This window comes from Canis aureus, chromosome 23 (assembly GCF_053574225.1).
Source record: "Canis aureus isolate CA01 chromosome 23, VMU_Caureus_v.1.0, whole genome shotgun sequence".
Taxonomy (NCBI): Eukaryota; Metazoa; Chordata; class Mammalia; order Carnivora; family Canidae; genus Canis; species Canis aureus.
This window is the reverse complement of record NC_135633.1, coordinates 30,147,415-30,174,080: the sequence shown is the minus strand read 5'-3', so window position 1 is coordinate 30,174,080 and position 26,666 is coordinate 30,147,415. Positions and strand designations below refer to the sequence as shown.

General features: G+C 38.3%; 1 protein-coding gene across 18 annotated transcripts in view; it reads left to right on the top strand.

Annotated features, from left to right (window-relative positions):
• Positions 1–26,666, top strand: part of GDPD4 (glycerophosphodiester phosphodiesterase domain containing 4) — a 118,996-nt gene that overhangs the window by 7,943 nt on the left and 84,387 nt on the right. For 7 of the 18 annotated variants that reach the window (XR_013362285.1, XR_013362274.1, XR_013362275.1 and 4 more), the window contains exons 3-10: positions 394–497; positions 11,184–11,277; positions 13,837–13,896; positions 22,040–22,138; positions 22,210–22,303; positions 23,102–23,179; positions 23,967–24,112; positions 24,496–24,578. Coding sequence is in view for 4 of the 18 variants with exons in the window: in XM_077867151.1 (XP_077723277.1) it covers positions 394–497; positions 11,184–11,277; positions 13,837–13,896; positions 22,040–22,138; positions 22,210–22,303; positions 23,102–23,179; positions 23,967–24,112; positions 24,496–24,578 (758 nt within the window). In the remaining 14 variants the exon portion in view is untranslated. Of the gene's footprint in view, positions 1–4; positions 137–393; positions 498–11,183; positions 11,278–13,836; positions 13,897–22,039; positions 22,139–22,209; positions 22,304–23,101; positions 23,180–23,966; positions 24,113–24,495; positions 24,579–26,666 lie in introns of those variants that run through there. The other 11 variants (XR_013362283.1, XR_013362284.1, XR_013362286.1 and 8 more) reach the window with 9 other exon arrangements.

The window sequence follows — 26,666 nt, the reverse complement described above, 5'->3', positions numbered from 1 at the left end:
TGATGACTGGATGAATTACTCAAAGATTGAGTCAGCGAACAAACATTTGGTAGATGAAGAGGTGGATTAATGCAACAGAGGGTTGTTAAGAGCTAGCTCCATTTAAGGAACTCTGCTGGATATTGCCAGGATGGAGGTGTGTAACAGTTTCTTAGAGAAGAAACTTTCTCACCAAATACAAAAAGATAAACATGTAATTGCAACTAAATGTAATAAATGTTATAAATAGGCTTATACAAAATTCCATAGGGGTAAGGAGAATACAGTGGTCACTCCAGTCTCCAGAAGATAATGTGCGGCATTGCAACTATACAGAACTTTGACAAGTTTATACAGATATTGCTGAAGTGACATGGATAAATGGAGCTGATTTATACTTTTTTCTTTTCCCAGAGAGAGCGATTATTTTACCCATTTGTGATTATTTCATTTTTCTTGTCTGTGATTTTGCTGTTCGTGTGGATAGAAACTTCAAATGAATACTTTGGCTTTGACTGGTGAGTTTCACTTTTTGTATTTTCATTTGTATAGGGGCTCTTTGGTTTGCTGGCCACCTGAATTGTACCTCAGGCTGAAAAGATCTGGTGGTATAAGAGGAAGGGTCACAAAATTGGTCTTTTCCACAGTGGGTGGATGAGAGGCCTAACTCTGTGGTGGAGGAAGGATGCTCAGCACCCTCACTTATTTCACTTACCTTCCACATTTAGTCCAAATCTGGCTCAGTGGGAAGCTATTCAGATGACTCCCTGAAACCTTGTTCCCAGTCTTTTTGTCTGGGCTACTGATGCCTTATACTAGTTGGTCTTTGTGTTCTCTGTCCATGAACCCTCCTGTCTCTGCCTCACCTCTAGCCTCCCCCTCTTCCTTCTGTACCTAGGGAGCTTCCTAGGGCTCTGAACACAGAAATGGGTGTCCTTGGCATTCTTTCATGGCCACACTCTTCATACTGGATTGCTCACAGCAATTCCAGTTTCTTTGGTCTGGTGGTTGCAAATCTTACTCATTATTTGGTATTTGGGGGAGAAAGAGGTATGTTTGAATACGAGACTTTTAAAAAAATGGAATATAGTTGAGTTTTACTTTTATAGAATTAAAGTGTGTTTTCTTTTCTTTTTTTTTTTCAAGGGAGGAGGGGAGAGAAGAAAGAGAGGAGGGGAGGGAGAGAGGGTTAGAGAGAGAGAGAATCTTAAGTAGGCTCCGTATAGCATGGAGCCAGAGGTGGGACTCAGTCTTGTGACCCTGAGGTCATGACCTGAGCCAAAATCAAGAGTTGGACAGTTAACCAGCTGAGCCATTTAGGCACCCCTGGTTTGTTATTTTAAATATAAAAACTTGAAAAATATAAAAATCAGCTTAGTCTTATTCTTGAGTGACAATCACTTGTTGGTATATTTCCCAGCCTTTTTTTCTACACTTATTTTTTTATATTATTGCACTCATACCATACATATATATAATTTTATTTTTCCTTTTCACTTAAAATAATTATAAACATTTTGAAAAAATTGTTAAAAACTGAACATCATTTAAAATAGTTTCAAAATATTTCATGATATGAAGATGCTGTAAAATACTTAACCACTTTGTATGTGGTTATGAATGTTTCTAATTTTCTTGTTTTTATGAAATAAGAGTGCAGAGAATAAGAGTTTGTATTCTGACTTAGGTCTTAGATAGATTCTCACAAGTAGCATTATTGAGCCAAGAAGAATAAACATTTTTAATATTCATTATGCCTATTGCTGATGTACTTTCTCAAAAGATTGTAGTGATTTTCATTTGCAACAGAGGTATATGAGAGTTTCTTTGTTTTTGTTTTTGTTTTATAGAGAAAGAGAGCACACATGTGCATGTATTTGCCTGAGTTGGGGGGAGGGGGCAGAGGAAGAGGGAAAGAGGAAGGGAAAGAGGAAGAGGGAAAGGGAGAGAATCTTAAGCAGTTTCCACACCCAGCATGGGGCCAACTTGGGGCTCAGTTTTAACCACCCTGATATTATGACCTGAGCCGAGATCAAGAGTTGGATGCTCAATCAGCTGAGCCACCCAAGTGCCCCGAGAGTTTCTATTTTAACCTGTCATTGACAGCATTAATTATTCTATTTTGAATAATTTTTATTAATTTTATAGATAGAATTTGTTTTATTTTAATTTAATCATTAAGTGTTAAAAATAGTTTATTTTCTTTTTAGTTTTCTTCTTTGCCCATTATCTTGTGGGATTTTTAGTGATTTTTCTTGTCTGCTTATATGCAGTCTTTATGCATCAGTTCTAAGTTACTACAAAACACTTGAAATACAAAAATGTTTCATTTTTTTTTAATTTTATTTATTTATGATAGTCACAGAGAAATTGAGAGAGAGAGAGAGAGAGGCAGAGACACAGCCAGAGGGAGAAGCAGGCTCCATGCACTGGGAGCCTGATGTGGGATTCGATCCCGGGTCTCCAGGATCGTGCTCTGGGCCAAGGCAGGCGCCAAACCGCTGCGCCACCCAGGGATCCCTGTTTCATTTCTTATATTTAGAATTTCCCAATTTTGGAAAACTTTTTATTGAGATATAATTTATTAGTTTCAGGTGTACAACATAATGATTTGGTATTGTATATATTGCAAAATGATCACCATTTTAATTAACATCCATCACCATTGTTACAAATTTTTTTTCTTGTGATAACTTTTAAGATCTCTCTTCAGCAGCTTTCAAATATATAATATTATTACGCCACTATGCTGTATATTACATGCTCAGGACTTACTTTCTAACTGGAAATTTGTACCTTTTTTTCTATCTTCACCCATTTTACCTACCCCTCACTCCTTGCCCCTAGAAACCACCAATCTGTTTTCTGGGTCTGTGAGTTTAGTTTTTTTTTTTTTTTTAAGATTTCCTATAAGTGAGATCATATGATATCTTATCTTTCTTTGATTTATTTCACTTAGCATAATACTCTCAGGGTCCATCCATGCTGTTGCACATAGCAAGATCTCATTCTTTTTTATGGCTGAATAATATTCCATTGTGTATTTATACCATATTTTTCTTTATTAATCCATTGACAGACATTTAGGTTGTTTCCATATCTTGGCTATTATAAATAATGCTGCACTAAAGATGGGGGTGCATATATCTTCTTGAGTTACTGTTTTTATTTCTTTTGGATATCCCAAAGTGGAATTGGTAGGGTCACATGGTAGTTCCATTTTAAATTTTTTAAGGAACCTCCATACTGTTTTCCACAGTGGCTGTACCATTTTGCATTCCCACCAACAGTGCTCAAAGGTACCCTTTTTTCCACATCCTCACCAACATTTGTTATTTCTTGGCTTTTTGATAATAGCCATTCTAACAGGTGTCAGGTGATATCTCATTGTGAGTTTTGATTTGCATTTGCCTGATGATTAGTGATACTGAGCACCTTTTCCTATACCTGTTGGCCTGAATGTCTTTGGAAAAATGGTCAGGTCGTCTGTCCATTTTTTAGGCCTTTCATTCATTTTGAGTTTATCTCTGTATAAAAAAATGGTCTAGTTTCATTCTTCTACATGTGGCTGTCCAGTTTTCCTAGCACCATTTATTGAAGAAACTGTCCTTGATTTTTTTTATTAATTTTTTCACTATAACTTATTTTAAAGGTCTTGTGCTTTTATTTTCCACAACTCTGTATGCTGTGCTCACCGCAAGTACAGCTGTCACCATACAATGCTATTACGATACCATTGACTGTATACCCTATGCTGTAACTTTTATATACTTTATCATGTACCTCTTGGTGTATATGTCTTCTTTGGAAAAATGTCTGTTTATTACATCTCTTTCTCAATTCTAATTGGGTTATTTATTTGCTATTGAAATGTATGAGTTCTTGATGTATATTTGATATTAACCACTCACTCAAACACGTTTTGCAGATATTTTCTCCCTTTAAGTAGGTTGCCATTCATTTTGTTGATGCTTTCCTGTGCAGAAGCTTTTTAGTTTGATATAGTCCCACTTGTTTATTTTGTTGCCTTAGCTTTTGGTGTCAAATCCAAAAAAAATCATCACCAACATGGATGTCAAGAAACTCTTTGCTTATGTTTTCTTCTAGGAGTTTTATTATTTCAAATTTTACATTCAGACTTTAATAATCCATTTTGTGTATGGTATTACACAGTGGTCCAGTTTCATTCTTTTGAATGTGGCTGTCCAGGTTATTGAGGAGACTGCCCTTTCCCTATTGTATATTCTTGGTTTTTGGCTTCTTTGCTGTAAATTTATTGACCATATATACACCTGGGCTCTTTATTCTGTTCCATTGATCTATATGTCTGTTTTTAATGCCCACACCATACTGTTTTGATTACAATGGCATTGTAATATAGTCTGAAATCAGGGCGTATCATGGCTCCAGCTTTGTTCTTTTTCCATATTGCTTTGGCTGTTCAAGGTCTTTTGTGGTTCCATAAAAATTTTAAGATTGTTCTATTTCTGTGAAAAATGCCTTTGGAATTTTGGTAGGAATTGAACTGAATCTACAGATGGCTTTGGGTAATATGGGAATTTTAATAATATTCTTTCAGTCATGAATGTAGGATATCTTTCCATTCATGTCTTCAATCTCTTTCCTCAGTGTCTTTTATTTTCCAGTAGGTAGGTCTTTAACTTCCTTGGTTAAATCTCTGCCTAGGTATTTTATTGTTGTTGATGCTAATGTAAATGGAATTTTAAAATTTCTTTTTCATATAATTCATTAGTAATGTACAGTAATGCTACTATTTTTGGGTGTTGATTCTGTCTCCTGCAACTTAACTGAATTTGCTAAATTAGATTTAATTGTTTTTTGGTGAAGTCTATATTTTCTATATATAAAATCATATAATCTGCAAATAGAGACATTTGTACTTCTTCCTTTCCAATTCTGTTTTTTTTTTCTTGCCTGATTGCTTTGGCTGGGATTTCCAGTACTATGTTGAATAAGAGTGGTGAGAGTGTGTGCACCCTTGTCTTGTTCTTGATCTTAGAGGAAAAGCTTTCAACCTTTCACAATTAAGATATTCACTGTAGACTTGTCATATGTGTCCTTTATTATGTTAGGGTATAATTCTGTATTTTATTTATTGAGTTTTTTTCTTTCCAAATTTTTGTTTAAATTCCAGTTATCAGGGACACATGGGTGGTTCAGTGGTTGAGTGTCTAGACGCCTTTGGCTCAGCCTGTGATCCTGGGTTCCTGGATTGAGTCCCACATCGGGCTCCCTATGAGGAATCTCTCTGCCTCTGGCTTTCCTTCTGTATCTCTCATAAATAAATAATATCTTAAAAATTAATTAATTAATTCCACTTAACATGCAGTGTAAATTTAGTTTCAGATATAGAATTTAGTGATTCAGCACTTGCATATTATACCGAGTGCTCATCACAAACAGTGCCCTCCTTAATCCCCATCACCCACTTAACCCATTCCTCTCCAACTTCCCCTCTATTAACCATCAGTTTGTCCTCTATAGTTAGGAGTCTGTTTCTTGGTTTTCCTGTTGAGAGTTTTTATCATGAATAGATATTGAATTCTGTCAAATGCTATTTTTTCATCTATGGAGATGATCATATGATTTTTGTGTTTCATCATATTAATGTAGTGTATCGCACTTACTGTTTTGTGTATGTTCAACCTTCCTTACATTACTGGGATGAACCACTTGATCATGGTGTATGATCTTTTTAATGTGCTGTTAAATCTGGCTTCCTAATATTTTGTTGTGAATTTCTGCATCTATATTCATCTGGGATATTGGTCTATAGTTTTTTTAAATTATTTTTTATCTTATTTAAAATATTCTTTATTCAAATTCTATTTAGTTAACATATATTATTAGTTTCAGGGATAGAAATTAGTGATTAATTCGTTGCATATAACACCCAGGGCCTGTGGTTTTCATTTCTTGTAGTGTCCTTATCCAGCTTTGGTATCAGGGTAATTCTGGTTTTGTAAAATGAGTTTGGGAGTGTTCTTTCCTCTTTGGTTTTTAGAAGAGTTTGAGAGAGAATTGTGTTAATTCTTTAAATATTTGGTAAAATTCACCAGTTAAACAATCTGGTCCTGGGATTTTCTTGCTGGAAGGTTTTTGATTTCTGAGTCGGTCTTCTCAGTATAGGTCTGTTCAGATTTTCTATTTCTTCATAATTCATTCTTGGTAGGTTGTATGTTTCTAGGAACTTACCCATTTCTTCTAGGTTGTCTAGTTTGTGGGCATATAGTTGGGCATAGCAGTTGTTTATGATCCCTTTTATTTCTGTGGTATCAGTTGGAACGTCCCCCCTTTCATTTATAATTTTATTTATTTGGGTCCTCTCTTTCTTCTTTGGTTAGTCTTGCTACAGGTTTGTTTATTTTATTTACCTTTTCAAAAATTCAACTTTTAAGTTTGTTAATCTTTTCTGTTATTTGCCTGCTCTCTATTTTACTCATTTACCAAATAAATTTGCTCTTAAATGAAAGTAAGACTCTGCATAAGGACCTTGCTACACAATCAAAAGTATATACTGTCAGTCTTCCTCCTAGTTTCCCCCCAAAGACTATCTAGCCATTTACCAAGGTCGTTGTGCATGGGGGTTATACTTTTACAGGAACTAATGGACACTGACACTGAACTGATAGGAATTTCTGGAGATGTGATTCACTAGTCAGAATAAGGCTTTCAGATGATAGGTAATAGATGGCACTTTGGCTCAGGTCCATTTCTACAGTGGGTCTAGTGGGTCCCCAAACCCACTCTGGTTATTTCTCTAGTTCTGGAATGCATAATTGGAATAAACATACTTGGCAGCAAGCAGAATTCCCAGTAAATACTCCATCATCAAATAGAAATTGTATGTATAAATGTATTCCCACAGGTTCTAATGCCACAAATAAGTTTCATGGGCAGTTTTCTATTGCTGCTATAGCAAATTACTACAAATTCAGTGGCCTGAAACAATACCCATTTATTATCTCACAGTTCTATAGGTCAGAAGTCAAGCATGCTCAACTGGGTACTCTGCTTCGGATCGCATAATGCTAAATTCAAGGTGCCAGCTGGCCTGAGCTTTTATCTGTAGTCTCTGGGTGAAAATCCACTTCCAGATTTATTCAAGTTGTTGGCAGAATCCATGTATTTCTGGCTGTAGAAATGAAGTGTCCTTTCTTTGGCAGTTATCAGATGGAAGTTTTTCTCACCTTCTAGAGGCCAGTGCATTCTTTGGCTTGTGGCTTTCTCTATCTTCAGAGCTAGCAACTGGGTGTCAAATCCTTCTTGCACTATGTATTTCTCTGAGTTCTTTTTCATCTCTCTGATTTCCTCTTATGCTCTCCTCTTCTGATTTTAAGAGTTCATGTGATTACACTGGATTACCCAGATAATTCAGGTTAATCTCCTTATTTTAAAGTTGACTGATTAGTAACCTTAATTACATCTGCAAAGTTCCTTTTACCATCTAACATAACATCATCACTGGTGTGACACCAAAGGGCAAAGGTCATGGGGGCCAGAATTGTGCTTGCCCATCCCTCCTTCCCTCCCTTCTTTATATGTGTGTCTGTCTGTCTATCTTTATCTACTTTTATCTTCTCCCATCCTTCTACCATTCAAAATAGGGTGTGTTGATAGTAATTAACCATATATATTAGTACTTAAATTAGAGGTATAACCATTACCCAGTGGTGAGAACTCTGACCTCTTGTGGAGAGAGGATTGGTCCATTTTTGGTTGCATGAGAGATAATTGCATCATGTTAGAAAATAAGGGTAGTTAGTAGAAGTGTGTATGGATACCAAATTGACCTTGAGTGGACTGTGATAATATACTTTCTGGGTCAGCTAAACTAAAACTTCATTTCTGAGAATTACATTCCCAATATAGGATTGAGTTAGGATTAGTCACGAGAAATTTGCATAAAATTTGGATGTAGGAAGTGAATCAGCAGCCACTGTTTTATATACTCTGAAGGTCAGCAGTGTGCTCAGGCATTATGGCAGCCTTCATGCAATATCACTATCTGGTAGTTCACTTAGCTGACATGGAGTGGCACCTCGGCCCACATACACTCTGATCCTGCCAGATCTTTTTTAGTTTCTCCATGTCCTAGGTCATAGTAGTAAAAGGCACCAACTATTTCTGAAGGCCTCCTTTATCATCAAGTTTGGAGGCAGTATGTTACAACTTTGTTAAACTAATATTTGTTACGTGGAGCACAGGGTGCTAGATGATGAGTCAGGGCAACAATAGTGATGAAGTGGTTCAGTGACCACAAGATTCCCTGATGCCTTCATTTAGATTTTAAAAAACATATCATCCAGCTTTTTAAATTGTTCTTATCTTTAGCTAGAAACAGGTAGAGCAGAATTTTTGATGGGACAATTGTCACTTTCCTTCCCCCCACACACCCTCTGTGTGTGTTGTGGGGTTGGACTTGTCTCCCTATTCCTTATGGTATGTGAAAGTTCTCAATGCCTCACAATAATGTGCCTTTTTTTTTTTTTTCAGAAATGATTGGTGGTTCTAATATAACTGTGGTATATAGTATATGTATTGGGGGAAGATGCAAGAAAGCTGCATCTTGGAGCTATAGGAAAGCAAGGATGAGGTCCTGAAGATTTCTTAAGCACTAGTACAGCAAATGTCGGTTTAGATGAGGAGGTTGCATTGACTATGCTGTCCTAAAAAGGCTCTCTGTATTGAATAAGAAGGCCTTCTTCTAAAAGGGGGATGTGATTATGGAACTAGGGGGATATAAAAGAAAATGGCCCAAAGCAGAGAGAAAGCCTCTTGAAAATACTAAGTCAAGAAGCCTAAATTGGACAATCCTTGTAGAGTGAGCCTCCTGTATATTCATCAGCAGTGGTATATTCCCAGATTAGAGGGATGATAGCCAAGAAAGACTTCTTTTTTTTTGATTCTCGCTGATGTGTAGGTAGTCACTAAAGCTAACTCCTGCTCATTCTTCTCACTCCCTTTTGTTACCTACCTCCTGCCCACACCACTAGCCAGATGAATGCATAGGAAGAGGTAGAAAACGGAGAGAGAAAAAAATCACAGCTTTTCCTTTGCCTGAAGTTCATAGCAAGTAGATAAGAACTTCACTTGAGTTTGGCGAGAGAGTTTTGAGCTGAACTAAACTATTAAATACTTACATGTGATTGAATATATAAAAGAAGTTTGAAAGGAGGGACGCTTGGATGGCTCAGTGGTTGAGCATCTGCGTTTGGCTTAGGGCTCCCCAGAGGGAGCCTGCTTCTCCCTCTGCCTATGTCTCTGCCTCTCTCTGTCTCTCGTGAATAAATAAATAAAGCCTTAAAAAAAAAAAAAAGAATGTTAAAGGAAGTGAAAAAAATCTAGTGTGGTCAGAGAAATGATTAGAAATCTAGTGTGGTCAGAAAAATGATTAGAAAAGACAAGGGGCACAATTAAATGGCAAACCTTAGTTTTCTTTTTTTTTATTATTTTTTTTTATTATTATTTATTCATGATAGTCATAGAGAGAGGAGAGAGAGGCAGAGACACAGGCAGAGGGAGAAGCAGGCTCCATGCCAGGAGCCTGACGTGGGACTCGATCCCAGGACTCCAGGATCGCGCCCAGGGCCAAAGGCAGGCACCAAACCGCTGAGCCACCCAGGGATCCCCAAACCTTAGTTTTCTATTCTTACTTGAAAGCAAAGCCAAAACCATTTCTTGGTTAAGCTGTTTGATTAGTCCTTTGGCTATATCTACACTGATATTAAGTCCATTGTTCATTTTCTTTCAAGAACTTTGTATTAAAACACTATATTTGAGCAGCCCTGGTGGCTCAGTGGTTTAGTGCCTCCTTCAGCCCTGGGGTGTGATCCTGGAGATGTGGGATCCAGTCCCACATCAGGCTCCCTGCATGGAGCCTGCTTCTTCCTCTGCCTGTGTCTCTGCCTCTCTTTCTCCCTCTCTGTGTGTGTCTGTCGTGAATAAATAAAATCTTACAAAAAAAACAAAAAAAAAACCAAAAAACAAAAAACCCACCACTATATTCTTGGGGCCCCAGACTGGCTCAGTCAGTAGAACATGGAACTCTTACTCTTGGGTTGTAAATTCATTTGGGTATAGAGATTACTTAAAATCCTTTTTTTTTTTTTTTTTAAGCAAAAACATATTCTTGTTACATGGATATTAGTCCTCCTTTATTTCTTTAAATATCTTAAATATATTTGTTTTGTGATTCTTTTCTGATTGCTCTATTTTCTTGAATGCAAGTTATTCCATGTGTCAGCTTTATTGAATTCATTTGTTGACATTTTTTTTTTTTATGATTTCTGATTTCTGGGTGTAAGTTCATCTTCTGCAGAATACTGTTCCTTGTGTTTTGATTAGTGATAGCTCTCGATAGGGTGACTGCTTGCCTGTTTCTTTCTTCTTGATGTGTTTTATAGCCCCTGACCAAAGAGAATTTCCTTTCTTATTTTTAATGTGGTTATATGTTAGTTGATGTATATTTTAAATTATTAAAATGTAATTTCTCCAGGTTTTATATTGAGAGAAGGTAATTTCTGTTATCTGGAAATGAGTCTAAATTATTTGACATATAATATGTAGACTAACATAACTAAGTTATGTTGGTGTTATTTTTGCTAAGAAAAATAACACTATTTTTCTTAGCAAATAATTAGCAAGTTTCTTTCATAACCTACTCTTGGAACAGAATATGTCCCATCTGCTTTACAAGGGCCCAAATCTCTTAGCTCTAGCATAGAGCAATTTTTTTTTTGCATAGAGCAATTAATATGGTAGCTATGATTGCAGTTATATTAGAAAACATATGCAAATGGACAAGGAACTTGCCAGAATGGAAAATACTAATTTTATTAAGATGGTGAACTTATGGATGACTTTTTCTCTTTTGACATTCCAGAATTTTTGTATTATATAAAGAGGGCATAATTTTTGAGTATATATTCTAGATAACTTTTAAAAATCATACCACTTATACAGACCCCCCCCCCCCCCATTAAAATACCAAGTTGCCTGTAGGGTAAAGTCAAACTTCTCAACTAAGTATCTCCACAGCTTTTCAAAGATCTCTTCTCAGATTGCTTCTCTTAACTCCTTTCATTTTCTTATGCTTCATTTAGTCCAGTCTTGTTCCTCACCCTTGACACAGACACTGCTAATTTCTGCTATGTTTAAAGGATTGAAACACATTTTTGCAGGGTCGTTTTTCTAGGTACAGGATACTGGTTCTTTTGGTCCATTGTTTTGCTCAGTTTATTTGGGATCCTGGCTGCCTACTCTTCATTGCTGGTGGTGAGTAATGTTTCATTGCGGTTGGTGAGTAATGTTTCACATTTCTCCTATTCTCTTCCTGAGAAGCCTCATGAGGTGCTCCTATCTGAGATGGTATCTAGTAGGTGCTGGGAGCCTTCAGAACCTAAGATCATGCTTGTCTTAGCAGAGTTGGGGTTTGTATCAGCTACTTGAATCTTAGGCGCAAGGGATGGATGGAGGAAAAAAGGCTTGTGCTATTAGAGGATCTGTCTTAGAACCTCCTCTTTTAAAAGGTACCAGAACATCCTTTTTCTTTTTTTTTTTTTTTTTAGAACATCCTTTTTCTAATCTTGTTTCATAGCCAATTATTTTTATGGTTCACCCAGTGTTGTTATTTTAAACACCCCAGATTCACATTACATATTGAACTACCGCATTCCATATCCTGTCTCCTGAGCATCAGTATTTCTGGGCCTTACAAATTAGCTAGTTTTTCAGACCTATTCTAATATGCAAATGTACGTTAGTTCTCTAGTCCAGGTGCAGAGTAGTAATATGTAAGACCTTTGGCAAATAGTGACCCCATTTCTGTTTCCTGACATAGTAGTGTAGTGTGACATGAGAAATTCAGGCCAAGCAAGAGAAAAGTCTTTAGAAGTGTAAAGCTAGGGGAGATTAACTTTCAGGTAATGGGAGTATTTCAGTGCCCACGTACACATAGGACATATATATCTTGGGCAGCCCAGGTGGCTCAGCGGTTTAGCACCGCCTTCGGCCCAGGGTGTGATCCTGGAGACCCGGGATCTAGTCCCATGTCAGGCTCGCTGCATGGAGCCTGCTTCTCCCTCTGCCTGTGTCTGTGCCTCTCTCTCTCTCTCTTTTTCTCTCTGTCTCTCTCTGTGTCTCTCATGAATAAATAAATAAAATCTTTTTTTTTTTAAAAAGACATATATATCTTTCCCAGATTTCACAATTCCCTGACCTTACTGATTTCCTTTCTGATACAGAAAACCCCAACCCACCAAATCCATTGCAATTTGCATTTTTTCAATAAAATTTGTTAATCATTGTATGAGTGATAAGTATTGAGTATACAGTGATCAACAAAACATGCAGTTTCTGTTTTCATGCAAGACACTTCAAAGAGATAGGTATGAGATGTAAAGTTATAAAAGTGTCATAGTTCGCTGAGTTTAGATTCTAGTAGGGCAGCTAACTCTTAGACAAAAATAGCTAACCCAGACAGAATATTATATTTGTCATTAGAGAGGCCTAAAAAAAAGTTCTGCATGGGTTCTGAGAAGGAAGAGGTGACTTTCAGCCAAGAAGGAAGACTTCTTGGAAGAGGTGGCACTGATGTGTGATCTTGAAGGGATGTTGAATTTGGGCATGTGTATAATATGCAGATGGGGGAAGAACATTTCCAGGCTGTGGGAACATTATGACAAAGTTGGCACGATAGAAATATGGAGTGTGGGTAGATAGGAGGGAAAGGTCAGTTTCTGTTAGCATATAGAGCATAATGGAGAATAATGGGGGCATAGCTAAAAAGATAGGCTTGTGACAGATTTTGGAAGGTCTGGAAAGTAAAGCTAAGACATTTGGCATAAATCAGATTTCTATTTCAGGAAAACCATCCTGGAAGTTTTGATGTGGAGGGTGGCTTTTCTTTTAATGGGGAAAATGCAGATGAAGGATGTGCTCTGGGCCAAACTCTGGCCACTGACTTGTACTGCTTTTATACACAGTGCACATTAAATGGTATAGTTAGCTTCTAAGGCAGAAATGAGTTCTAGTGTCCAATAAGGCAATATATTTTAACTATCACAAACTTCCTACTCTATGGTACATCTTTTTGGATACATGCAGTGGCAATAACAGTGCACAAAGAGGAAAATCTGAGTTCTGTTTCTGTTGTTAGGTTACTTTGTAACCTCTTTGACTCTCAATTTCTTTTTTTTTCAAATGAGAATGATAATATTTAATTGGCATTTTATGGGGCTGGATAAAAAGCAAATGAAATCAGATATATAAAATTATTTTGATAAAATAGTTAAGAGCTTTATATATTCCCTGCTGACTTGGAGCTAGTTAGATTTAGATTAAAATCTAATTAAGACTTGTTGACTAAGTATCAGATTAACAGCAGTGGTTAACTGTTGTAACAATGGCACTGATTCCTCAAGAGCTTTTAAATAACTCTTGGAAGGGCTGGCCTCTGCCTTCTCTTCTGTCACAAGTGAGTCTAAGTAATAACCAGAATACAGTTCATCACAGGGAAAAGAAATTGTTAGGAACTCAGGAAGAGTATCAGTATGGCAACTGTTAGGAAATTCCAAAGAATTCTTCCTGGAGGTGCTAGTGAACATTACACATAGAAGGTGACATTTTAACTACCTTGGAACCAGTGGCATGGGGAGGGAGAGCTTTTCAGGCAGAGGAGCAGCATGGCAAACTACCAGAGGCTGCAAAGTACAGGTATAGCAAGAAGTGAATATAGTGCCAGACTGTGAAGGGAATTCTGAGATATAGAACAGTGCTTTGGGCAGCAACTTGGTGATTTCAAAATAACCTCCTTTTTCTTCTTTGCTTTTCCAGGTACTTGCATTTTTGTTAGTTTGGGAAGGGTATGAACTATACCTGCACTGGTGTCATAAGGTAGGACACTGAATCTTTGTAGGAGACCTTGGGCCAGGACTGAATGTGCCTCTTAGGACTCAGTGTTAAGAACAGAGTGACCCTTTCTTTCATTGTTCCTTCTAAGAAGAGATCTATTTACATTGTTGGAACTGAAAGCCTTAAATTTCTAACAGTTGTAACTGATTTACTGATGGAGCTGAACTCAAACTTTTTTTTCACCACTCCTTATTAAACCCCTCTGTGACCCTGTTCTTCCCATCCCAGTAACATCATAGACAAGCTCCATTACTTTCTCAGTCCTTTATAGTCATAGGAACATTCTCATCTCGGTCAATAAAAATTTCAGTTCATTGTAATAACCCAAACTTCCACAATATAAGATTTTTCCTCTCCTTATTTGGGCCTGACCCAGGCCTGGAAGCCTGCATGATAGAGCATGATGTCCTTCTACCTCTTTCACCAGAATAGGGCTAGGAGAAGAGGGGCTAGAATAAAAGAAACAGTGGCACAAAGAGGGGCAAGAATGTCATCCGGGGTTGATGCTGTCAGGACCAGGTAAATATTCAGTTGTTTTTATCCCACAGGGTTTTTCTGTGTGTATTTTCAGAGACCCTTCTGCTAAAATCTTGTCTGTGCTGAAGTGTGTGTCTGTCTTCCTATACTCTCAGAAATTTGTTGAAATCTTCTTGACTCACCCTTAGTTTGGAGCCCTTTAAAATGACTCCACAGTGGTGTCTCTCAAAGGACCTATATTTGTTCTACGGAAAGCAGCATCTCTGCCCCAACATCTGTGGACATGCAGCTCATTTCCAATAGCCTCCCTCATTTTGTTCTGTCATGGGCTTGCTTGAGCAGCTCCAGCCGCAGCCTCTTGCCTTTTTATAAACTTTTTCAGGCATGATTTGACACCATATTTTGTTTTTCCTTAAACCCAAGAACATACCAAATTCTGAGTGGTCCCCTTAAAATTTCTTCATACTCAAATGAGAAGAATGAACTGGAAATGTAAAAGGGTTATTAGAATAGGTCAAAATTGAAGTCATAAGATCTTACAGGGAAAGAATGTAGATTGAGAAGTGAAAAAATAGGCCTTATTGAGATCACCGTGGGTTTTGGGGTTGGACACTGATCGGTTAGTCTCTACCAAGAATCGTGTGGAATCTAAAAAAAAAAAAAAAAACAAATGAGTAGACAAAAAGCAAAATCAGACCGATAAATAAAAAGAACAAACTGATGGTTGCAGTGGAGTGTGGGGGGGAGTGTTGGACAAAATGGGTGGAGGGGAGTGGGAAATACAGGGTTTCAGTTATGGAATAAGTAAGTCACAGGAATAAAAGGCACAGCACAGGGAATGTAGTCTGCGGTATTCTAATATTGTTGCAGGTGACAGATGGTAATTACACTTGAGGTGAGCATAACATAACATAGACAGTTGTCAAATCACTATGTTGTACATCTGAAACTAATGTAACATTGTGTGCCAAATATACTCAAAATTTTTTTTTTTAATTTTTATTTATTTATGATAGTCACAGAGAGAGAGAGAGAGAGGCAGAGACATAGGCAGAGGGAGAAGCAGGCTCCATGCACCGGGAGCCCGACGTGGGATTCGATCCTGGGTCTCCAGGATCGCGCCCTGGGCCAAAGGCAGGCGCCAAACCGCTGCGCCACCCAGGGATCCTCAAAATGTTTTTTAAAAAGGAATGAAAAAGGAATCCCTCTGATTGAAACCATTCTTTTTTTTTTTAAGATTTTATTTATTCATGAGAGACCCAGAGAGGGAGAGAGGCAGAGACACAGGAGGAGGGAGAAACAGGCTCCATGCCGGGAGCCTGATGTGGGACTCAATCCCAGGACTCCAGGATCGCACCCTGGGCCAAAGGCAGGCGCTAAACCGCTGAGCCACCCAGGGATCCCCAAACCATTCTTATTACTATTCAGGCTTATGCCTATTTTAGAAATCATGCCTACTTTGTCTCTGGCAGTTAATGCTGCTACTTGACCTCTGCCACAGCAGGATCTCATTATTGCCTTTGAAATCAGGAAACTAATTTCATTGGTGGTATCTCACCTTTATTCAGTCATAAGACGTTTAGCCACCACTGTGCTTTTCAAGGATACTGACACTCTCCTCACTAGTGTATTTTTCAGTGTCCTCTGAGACCTCCCATAAAATATAATAAGGGAATGGGTGACCTGCTCATAGGTGATACCATTTCAGCAAACTTTTCTCAATAAATCTTTGGATTCTTTTTTCTATATTATACCAAGAAATTGCTGGTATCCCAATTTTGTTAAGCATAGGCCGCTATTGAACCAAAGTTTCGAACAATCAAACAGTTAGAACCACTTTGAGATGTGTAATACCTGGATTCTAGTGTATTCAATTCAGAATCTCTAGTAAGTACACTCAATAAATTTAGCCTGATCTAAAATTGTGTTCTTTTCTCCTTGTCCAGCACCCTTATGATTCATTCCCATACATAGTCTGCAGGGTTTTTGACCAATATAAATTAACAAATCCCTTTTCTCTTGAGGCATTCTGGGATCTAATTCCAGTTATGAGTCTATAGGAGATGAGAAATGATGGAAGTAGGGTATGGGAAGAGTAGGCATCCCCTTGGAAGGTAATTACCTTGATTGGGTCTTCATACCATGAAAGATTAGGCCTAGCAGACTTGAGAGGAAAAACTGCTTCTATTAGCAAGGGAGATTCTGTAGGACTTGAAGTGTTAGTTGTCATGTATTCAGAGTAAACCCAGAAGGAAAGGATTAGCACTAAGCTTTTTTTTTTTTCTTTAATTTTTATTTATTTATGATAGTCACAGAGAGAGAAAGAGAGAGAGGCAGAGACATAGGCAGAGGGAGAAGCAGGCTCCATGCACCGGAAGCCCGATGTGGGATTCGATCCCGGGTCTCCAGGATCACGCCCTGGGCCAAAGGCAGGCGCCAAACCGCTGCACCACCCAGAGATCCCAGCACTAAGCTTTTAACCCATTCCTCTTCTACCTAGGGATACTTTGGGAAGAATGACTGACCTCAATCAAAACTTAATAAGAACCCAACCTCCTGATAAACACTTAAGATGTTTTTTAGTCAAAAGATAATAAAGAATCCTTGTCAATGAAAATTTCTAGCACAATATAACTTGCTAAATATAAATAATATTATTGTAAATAATACTGGAATTTATATGTTAGGTGAGAGACATGGCTGGCTGGAGTTGTATGATTAGTGGGATGTAAGCTAAGGATGCTCCATAACCAAAAAGGCTCCTTCTTTGAAGTAATGTTTTCCTATAACTTTGCTCAAAACACATCTCACACTCAAAGAAAGTGAAAATACTGATTTGAAAAGATATGAACCCCTGTGTGTATTGCAGCATTATTTACAGTAGCTAACATATGGAAGCAGCCTGTGTCCATCAGTCCTTCTTAAAGATAAAGAAGATGTTATGCTAAGTAAAATAAGTCAAAGAAACAAATATATGATTTCATTTGTATGTGAACTCTAAAAACCAAAATGAACAGGCAAAAAGTGGAAACAGACCTATAAATACAAACAAACTGATCGTTGCCAGAGGGGAAGGGGTAGGAAAGAAGCATAAAGAGGAGAAAGAAGTGGGGAGTGGAAAGTATATCTCCCAGTTATGGAATAAATAAGTCACAGAGGTGAAAGGTGGTACAGCACAGGGAATGTAGTCAATGGTATTGTGACAGTGTTGTATGGTGATAGTAGCTATATATGAGGTGAGCATAACATTATGTATAGACTTGCCCAATCACTGTGTTGTACACCTAAGACTTTTGCAACATTGTGAGTCAACTATATTTCAATTAAAAGAAAACACACCTCACATTTTAAGTCCCAGGACCCAAATGCATCCTAATATAGAAGGGGAAAGACCTTTTTATGAGTAACTGCATATGACGGGTTGACATTTCTCCAAGAGAAAATGTTTTATATGTACCTTCTAATTGCCCGAATACTTTGAATCATTATTAAGTTTGGTGTTGGGTAGATTATAGAACAGTATGAGATTCATGTGAGCTTGATTTGACAATTAAACTTTTATGTTGAGACGCTTCTGTTTTGTTAATAAGCTACTTAAAATTTTTGCATCTGTGTACATAGGAGAGATTGGCATATACGGGCATACCTTATGTCACTGCACTTCACTTTATTGCAGTTTGCAGATACTGTTTTTTACAAATTGAAGGTTTGTGACAGCCCTGTGTCCGGCAAGTCATTGGTGCCATTTTTCCAACAGCATTTACTCACGTTGTGTCCTGTATCACATTTCTGTAATTCTCACAGTATTTCAGACTTTCTCATTGTCATTATATTTGTTATGATGATCTGTGATCAAGAATCTTTGTGTTACTGTTGTAAATGTTTTGGGTTACCATGAACCACCACCATGTCAGATGGTGAACTTAATTGATAAATGTGTATATTCTGACTGCTCCACCCACTGGTCATACCCTGTTTTCTTTCTCCCTTTCCTCAAACCTCCCTATTTTCTGAGACAACACTGGAAGTAGACAATATTGGAATTAGACCACTTAATAGCCCTACAGTGGCCTCTGAGTGTTCCAGTGAAAGGAAGAGTTACATCTCTATGCTAAATCACCAGCTAGAAATGATGAAGCTTAGTGAGGAAGGCATATCAAAAGCCGAGATAGGCTAAAGACTAGGCATTCTTGCACCAAACAGCCATGCTGTGAATGCAAAGAAAAAGTCCTTGAAAGAAATCAAAAGTGCTATTCCGACAAACAAGAATGGCAAGAAAGCATTGCTGATAAGAAGAAAGCTTTGGGATCCCTGGGTGGCGCAGCGGTTTGGCACCTGCCTTTGGCCCAGGGCGCGATCCTGGAGACCCGGGATTGAGTCCCACGTTGGGCTCCTGGTGCATGGAGCCTGCTTCTCCCTCTGCCTATGTCTTTGCCTCTCTCTCTTTCTCTGTGACTATCATAAATAAATAAAGATTTAAAAAAAATTTTTTTTTAAAAAAAGAAGAAAGCTTTGGTGGTCTGAATAGAAAATCAAACCAGCCGAAGCATTCCCTTAAGTCAAAGCCTAATCCAGAGGAAGGCCCTCTCTTCAATTCTCTGAAGGCTAAGAGAAGGTGAGGAAGTTGCAGAAGAGAAGTCGGAAGCCAGCAGAAATGGTTCATAAGGTTTAGGAAAGAAGCTCTCTCCATAATATCAAAGTGCTGGGTGGAGCAACAAGTGCTGATATAGAAGCTGCAGCAAGTTATCCAGGAGATCTTGCTAATTCATGATGGTGGCTACACTTGACAACAGATGTTCAATATAGACAAAATATCCTTGTATTGGAAAAAGATGGCATCTAGGACTTCAATGGCTAGAGAGAAGTCAGTGCCGGGCTTCAAAGGACAGGCTGACTCTCTTGTTAGGGGCTAATGCAGCTGGTGATTTTAAGTTGAAGCCAGTGCTCATTTACCATTCCAAAAATCCTAGGGTCCTGAGGAATTACACAAAATCTACTCTGCCTGTGCTCTATAAATGCAACAACAAAGCTTGAATGGTAATATGGTTTACTGAATATATTTTAAAGATTTTATTTATTTATGTTAAACACAGAGAGAGAGAGAGAGAGAGAGAGAGAGAGAGAAAGGCAGAGAGGCAGAGGGAGAAGCAGGCTCTATGCAGTGAGCCCGATGCGGGACTCCATCCTGGGACCCCAGGATCATGCCCCAGGCTGAACGCAGGCGCTAAACCGCTGAACCACCCAGGGATCCCCATGGTTTACTGAATATTTTAAGCCCACTATTGAGACAACCTGCTCAGAAAAAAATTTTCTCCTGCTCATTGACAATATACCTGATCACACAAGAGCTCTGCTGGAGATGTACAGCAAAATGAATGTTTTCATGCATGCTAATACAACATCCATTTTGTAGCATAGATTAAGAAGTCATTTTGACTATCAAGCCTTATTATTATTTAAGAAATACATTTTGTAAGGTGATAGCTGCCACAGATAGTGATTTCTCTGATAGATCTGAGCAAAGTAAATTGAAAAGCTTCTGGAAAGATTCAACATTCAAGATGTCCTGAAGAACATTTGTGGTTCATGGGAAGCAGTCAAAATATCAACATGAACAGGAGTTTGGAAGAAGTGGATTCCAATTCTCAGGGAAGACTGAAGGGTTCAATACTTGAGTGAGTAACTGAAGACATAGTGGAAATAGCAAGAAAACTATAATTAGAAATGGAGCTTGAGGGATCCCTGGGTGGCGCAGCGGTTTAGCGCCTGCCTTTAGCCCAGGGCGCGATCCTGGAGACCTGGGATCGAATCCCACGTCAGGCTCCCGGTGCATGGAGCCTGCTTCTCCCTCTGCCTATGTCTCTGCCCCCGCCCCCTCTCTCTTTGTGTGACTATCATAAATAAATAAAAATATTTTAAAAAAGTGGAGCTTGAGGATGTGACTCAATTGCTGTAATCTTATGATAAAACTTGAATGAGCAGTTCTTATGGGTGAGCAAAGTGTTAAGATGAAATCTGCTGGTGAAGATGCTGTGAGAATGGTTGAAGTGACACAAAGGATTTAGAATATTATGTAAACTTAGTTGGTAAAGCAGTGGCAGGGTTTGAGAAGATTAACTCCAATTTGGAAAGAAGTTTTACTGTGAGTAAAATGCTGTCAAACAGCATCACATGCTACAGAGAAATCATTCATGAAAGGAACAGTCAACCAATGCAGCAGACTTCATTGTTATCCTATTTTAAGAAATTACCACAGTCACCCCAGCCTTCAGCAACCACCACCCTGATGAGTCAGCAGCCATCAACACTGAGGCCTTACACTGGCAAAAACATTATGACTCACTGAAAATTCAGATAATGGTTAACATTTTCAGCAATTAAGTATTTTTGAATTAAGGTACGTACGTTGCTTTTAAAGATATAATGCTATTACACACTAATTGACTACAGTATAATATAAACATAACTTTAAATGCACTGGGAAAGCAGAAAATTCATCTGACTTGCTTTATTGTAATAATTTATTGTGGTGGTCTGGAACTCAACCTGCAGTTATGTCTGAGGTATGCTTGTACTTTTTCTTTTTTGTCCTGTCCTTGTTGAGTTTGGGTGTGAATGTTTTGTTGGCTATGTAAGACAAGTTAGAATGTGTTCCCTCTTTTTCTATTCTCTGGAAGAGTTTGTTAAAGATTGGAAATGTTTAAATGTTTGATAAATTAGCCATTTAAGCCAGCAAAGCCTGGAGGTATTTTATGAGGAGGTTTAATTATGGATTCAATTACTTTAATGGATAATGGAAAGGCGGTAACTAAGTACTCTTTAGAGGGCAACACAGATGTAGAAAAATTATACATTTAGAGGAGAAAAATTTAGGGGCACTTGGGTAGCTCATTTGGTTAAGTGTCTGCCTTTGGCTCAGATCATCATCTCAGGGGCCTAGGATTGAGTCCCGCTCTGGGCTTTCTGTTTAGCAGGGAGTCTGCTTCTCTCTCTACCTCTCCCCACTGCTTGTGTGCTCTCTTTGTCTCTCTCAAATAAATAATAAAATCTTTTAAAAAAATAAAGGAGAAAATCTCAGAGTTGTGTTTTCTTGGTCTCAGTGTTTTTTCTTTGTGAAGTGTGTAGTGTTCTGGCAAGCAGATTTTGGTTTCCCTTTGTCCAACAAATATTTATTGGATGCCTACCATGTGCCTAACATTCTGCAAGGCAGTAAGGATATAATCATAAACAGTGTCCTTGATACCATGAATGTTATAGTCTTTGGGGAAGACATACATTGAAAAGGTAATTAGAAAGTACGATTTACTTGTGATTTTGTTGATTCTTACAAAAAATGTAGTGACCCATTGTAAAGGCCATTGTTGAAGCTGAGAGATGCCTAGCAATATTGAGGGCTCAGCTGAGGCAGTAAAAGCGTCAAACTACATAGCTGAGTGATTTTTTTCCAGCCATGCTGTCCAGCAAAGACTTCTACACAAAGAAAGTAAGTGATTGGATCCATTCCATATTGGAGATTTGCGAGGTTGTTAGATTAAAAGGATGAGGAAATGAGATCCCTGACATTGTTGAGACACACATAAAATTCCCAACGACAGTTCTGATTCAGTTCTAGTGTCTGGAAGTCAAGAAAAACTTTCTGTTTCTCCAGATCGTGATTCTGATAGTGATTATGATATGCTCATTTTTTCTCTGGATTTTATGCAAGTTCTGGCGAGACAGGTGGCTGACAGCTGGGCTGTCACTTCAGGTAAGCATCATCCTATAGGTCTAGCACTGTCTGTCTAGATGTGTTCAGCCTAACTTTTGGCTTTCTCCCAGGTCTTTGCTCCTTACATACACCTGAGCAGCATAACTGTGATGGTTATCCTTTCCTGGCCTGTGGCCTTCTACTTGATCCATTTGGAAGAAGAAGGTATGTCATGTGGGTGGAACCTCGCCTGATTCTTTCAGCTCTGACTTTAGCTTGTTTTCTACACTTAGCAAAATGCAAGTTTGGCAGACAGCCACCACTATATCTTTTTGAAATTTGTTTAGCTTGTTACTTCTACATACTCTTTGTGGTTGAACTCAATGATTTGTGGTCTGTCACAGCATTTCTCTAACTTAACAAGTCTCCATCTAAAGAGGGATTCTTCTAGAATAATAAGAATTTTCTCCATGTTGTTACAGATTGTCTGGGAATGGATTGAGGGTGGGGTGAGAATAGAGGTACATTTTATTTGACCAGAATGTTTGTACAAGTCACGATTCCTTTAGTTTGTATCAAGTATTACTAGTTTCAAGGAATGAACTTACGATAGGTCCAGATGTCCCTGGTTCCTTCCTAGTAATTCAAAGCAGTCTCCTGTGTGTCCCTGACTGACAGAAATGTCTGCTTTTTCCACTGATTTCCTCTCCATTCCTAATATGGAAACAAAAGAGAATCAGCTATTTACTGAATTGTTTTGAGACTGAAGTTATCTTGCAGCATCTTTACTAAAAAACTACAATCTTCCTTTCTATGCATCTCTCTTTTTACTCTTAGTTAAATAAGGAGTGTTTGCTTCCTGACTTGTGGAAGGATGCAGACAAAAGAAAGACTAGCTTGATACTTTTGCCATTGATGGTTGTATGTGTGTATATGAGTAGGTGGAGGTGAATTTTAGGCAATACTTCTGGGCAGGATCTTAAAGGGTTGATAATGATCTCTTTTTCATTTCCTGAATTTTAGCTAGAGTCAGAAGATACAAGATGGCACACAATGACAGAGAAAGAACCAAGAGATGTAATATAATCACAAAGTTGAGAGGTTAGAGCTGGAGATCTAGATTTGCAAGTGATTGGAGCATAAGTGATAACTTTTAAAAATGTGCAAATGGGTAAAATTCTCAGAGGTCTAAAATAGTGTTGAAATGGCCAGTGACAGCAGATATTGTGTGTGTGTGTGTTGTGTGTGTGTGTGTTGTGTGTGTGTGTGTATAAGAGAGAGAAGAACGAGTACCTAATATTTATTGATTACTTAGTATGACTCATCACTGTCCTATTAATTCTATGAGGAAGATTTTAGTAGCAAGATAGCCCCATTTTTAAGAATGAAGAAAATGAAGACCCAGAGAGGTTAAGCAATATGTTCTTAGTTACACAATTAGAAAGTGGTAGACTCTGGCTTTGAACTAAGATTTCTGTCATCTAGGGCTCCTTCCACTATATTGCACTGCCTTAAATATGGACATTTTAGGCTTTCCAGATTTCAGGGCTTTCTTAGAAGCAGCCAAACTACTCATCCTCCTGAGAAGGTATTCCTTAATATTTTCTCTTCATCCTACCTCCTGCACAGTTTATTCCCTTATAAATTTGCAGTTCCAATAATCTTTTCTTAACAATAATGCTTGTATTTGGATAACCCTATACTTTCAAATCACTGAAAATAAATAAGGGTGTGACAGAAATAGTAAATCAGCCAGTCCACAGAGTTAATTAAACCAATAGACTGGGTACTTACTGACTGCTGCTGGGATAGTTGGTTGCTTTGGTTGCTTGAGATGGTTCTCCATTCCTCTTCTGCTTTGTTCTCACTTCTCCCCCGACTTTTTCAGCTCTACAGGTGGCTATTGGATTGCCTTTTTTCTTCATCCTTTTATGTCTCTATGTTGTGCCACTGGGGATTCATTCTCCCTGCATTCAGGAGGAGGGTAAATTGGGACCCAAGCCAGACTTCTTTGGACATAGAGGGGCACCCATGGTAGGTCTGAACATGGGTGAGTAAAGGTATGCATGGGGTGTGGGGATGAGAATGGGACCTCAAAACCCTGGGAACCCATGGAAAGGAAAAAGGGTTAGCTTGAAATGACAAGAATAAGGAGTTAATTATAGAGGTTGTATTTGAACCCAAGTCACCTGACTTTATTTTTATGTACTGTGCCCAGTGGTATTGCCTCACATGAGCAAAGTCCTGGAATCAGACTGGGTAGAGGAGAATATAGGCAGGCTCTTTGAAAAAAGAGCTGAGAGATCCAAACTTATCTTCCTAAAGCCTTTTCATTACTGGGCTCTCTCCCAGCCATAAAAGGGATGTTAGGATGAGAGATACTGAGGTATAGGGACTAATGTTCTTTACTTTCACAGCTGGGGCCTGAGAATACCATGATGGCCTTTGAGAAAGCTGTTGAACAAGGGGCCTATGGGCTGGAGAGTGATGTACATTTAAGGTAGGAAAGCATGGGCAGGGGTGGGGAGGAGATAAGACCAATGTTGTGGAAGACAACCAGCATGGCCCAAGTTGTAGAGAGGGCAGGCCCCGGGAAGTTTCTACTGTGTTTATGTGGCACATATCCACAAAGCACATACACACACCACTTCTTTACAAACCATACATCTGTACCCCTACATTCTCAAACATAGTCTCATAAATCATAACATGTACTATATGGTCTCCATACATAATTCAGGTTTGTCTTCATCGCAAACCATGTTGACATTTTAACCCCATGTACAATCTTAGCAATCTACTTAACATTCCCTGGGCACCTATTATATTCCAGGCCTTCTTGTTAAGTGCTAGAGAGAGGCAAATAAGATGTAGCCCTGCCTAAGAGATGTTCCCAGCCAGTGAAGGAGGCATGGCATGTTTACAAACACAGTATAAAACCATTTGTGGTGAGTTCCTTCCAGGGAAGAGTAAGTCCGATGCAGTGGAACCTCAGTGGAGGAAAAGGCCTCCACTTTTTCACCACCTATTGTGTGAAAAAGATCTATATCCTCAGAAATGTGTTTACATTGCCTTGAGAGAAAAATATTTTAACAGAGATGGAGAAGGAAGGTATGCTGGGCAGAGGCAGCAGTTTATTCAAAGGCATCTAAATGAGAAATAAGTTTGTAGATCATCAATAACCTATATGGATTCCTAAAGTGATATGCTTTGGGGACAGGAGAGGGCTATGTGAAGAAGAAGTATAGCTGTAAAGCTCACTGAGGCTTGATCATGGAGATCCCTAAATGTGTAATGGGCAGCTGTGGTAGATTTTAGAGAACATATTACCATATTGTTTTAGAAAGGCTCATCAGGAAGTGTATGAGGGAGAAATGTCAGGGAGTTGGGTGGTAGACTATAGCAGTGTCCAAGGGAAAACAAAAGAAAATTTGGATCAGAGCAGGGGTGAGGACACAAAGACATGCTTTGCTGTAGAACCTGTATACCTTAGCAACTGGAAGTGGAAAGGCTTAATCTGTAGCATGGGCATAATTAGACAATGTGGTGTGTACAGACTGTCTTCACAGCCCTTCTAAGGGGGAAACAAGAAAAATGAACCTTACATTTCACAGATGAGGAAATGTGTTTTGAACCTAGATTCAAATAAGGGAAATGTATTACTAAAGTCATAAGGCTAGAATTTACATGATAAATCCAGAATTAGAACTAGATTTCCTGACTCCTGACTGGGGTTTTTGATGTTACCCAGCAATGACAATTGTTTGATGCAGAATGTTTGAATATTGTGGATATTCTATCAGAGCACCTGGGTTCATTTGTTGAAATGCCTTGTGGTCATGGCATAATGTGGTAAAGGTGCTGAGTCAGTGAGGTCCTGGCATACTGCCTTTCTCTCTTCTGTTACTTCTGTGACCTCAACTTTGATGTAGGTGATCCTTCCAACCCCTCAGTTTCTTTGCTTATACCGGCACTATCCATATTCATGGATAGGTCATACCCTAAGTTTTATCATTACCAAAAATTGAATATCAGTTAGAGTCCAGTCAGGACACAAATACCACATCAGTAATTTTAACAGAAAAATGTAATATCCAGAATTACTAAGTGTTAAAATGTGGTTAACTACGAAGAGGTAAGAGGATCCTGAGAGTTCAAAAGTATCAAGTACAGCTACTGGAACTTCTGTTCCAGATGAAATGAAGTAAGCACATATCACCCTTTTTTCCCCCAAGAATTACAAAAAAAAAAAAAAAAAATACCCCTCCCCAAAAAACTGGACAAAATTCATTTACAAGTGCACATCCTGCCCACTCCTTTGAAGAATAAGAGATGTAGTTGACTTTCTTAACCCACAGAAACAGAGAGTTAGGCAAAATGAGGAGACAGAAGAATATGTCACAAATGAAAGAACAGGACAAAAATCACAGGAAGAGACCTAGTGAAACACCTATAAGTAACATGCCTGATAGAGAATTTATTTATTTATTTATTTATTTATTTATTTATTTATTTATTTATTTATTTATTTTTAAAGACTTTATTGTTCATGAGAGACAGAGAGAAAGAGAAAAGCAGAGACAGACAG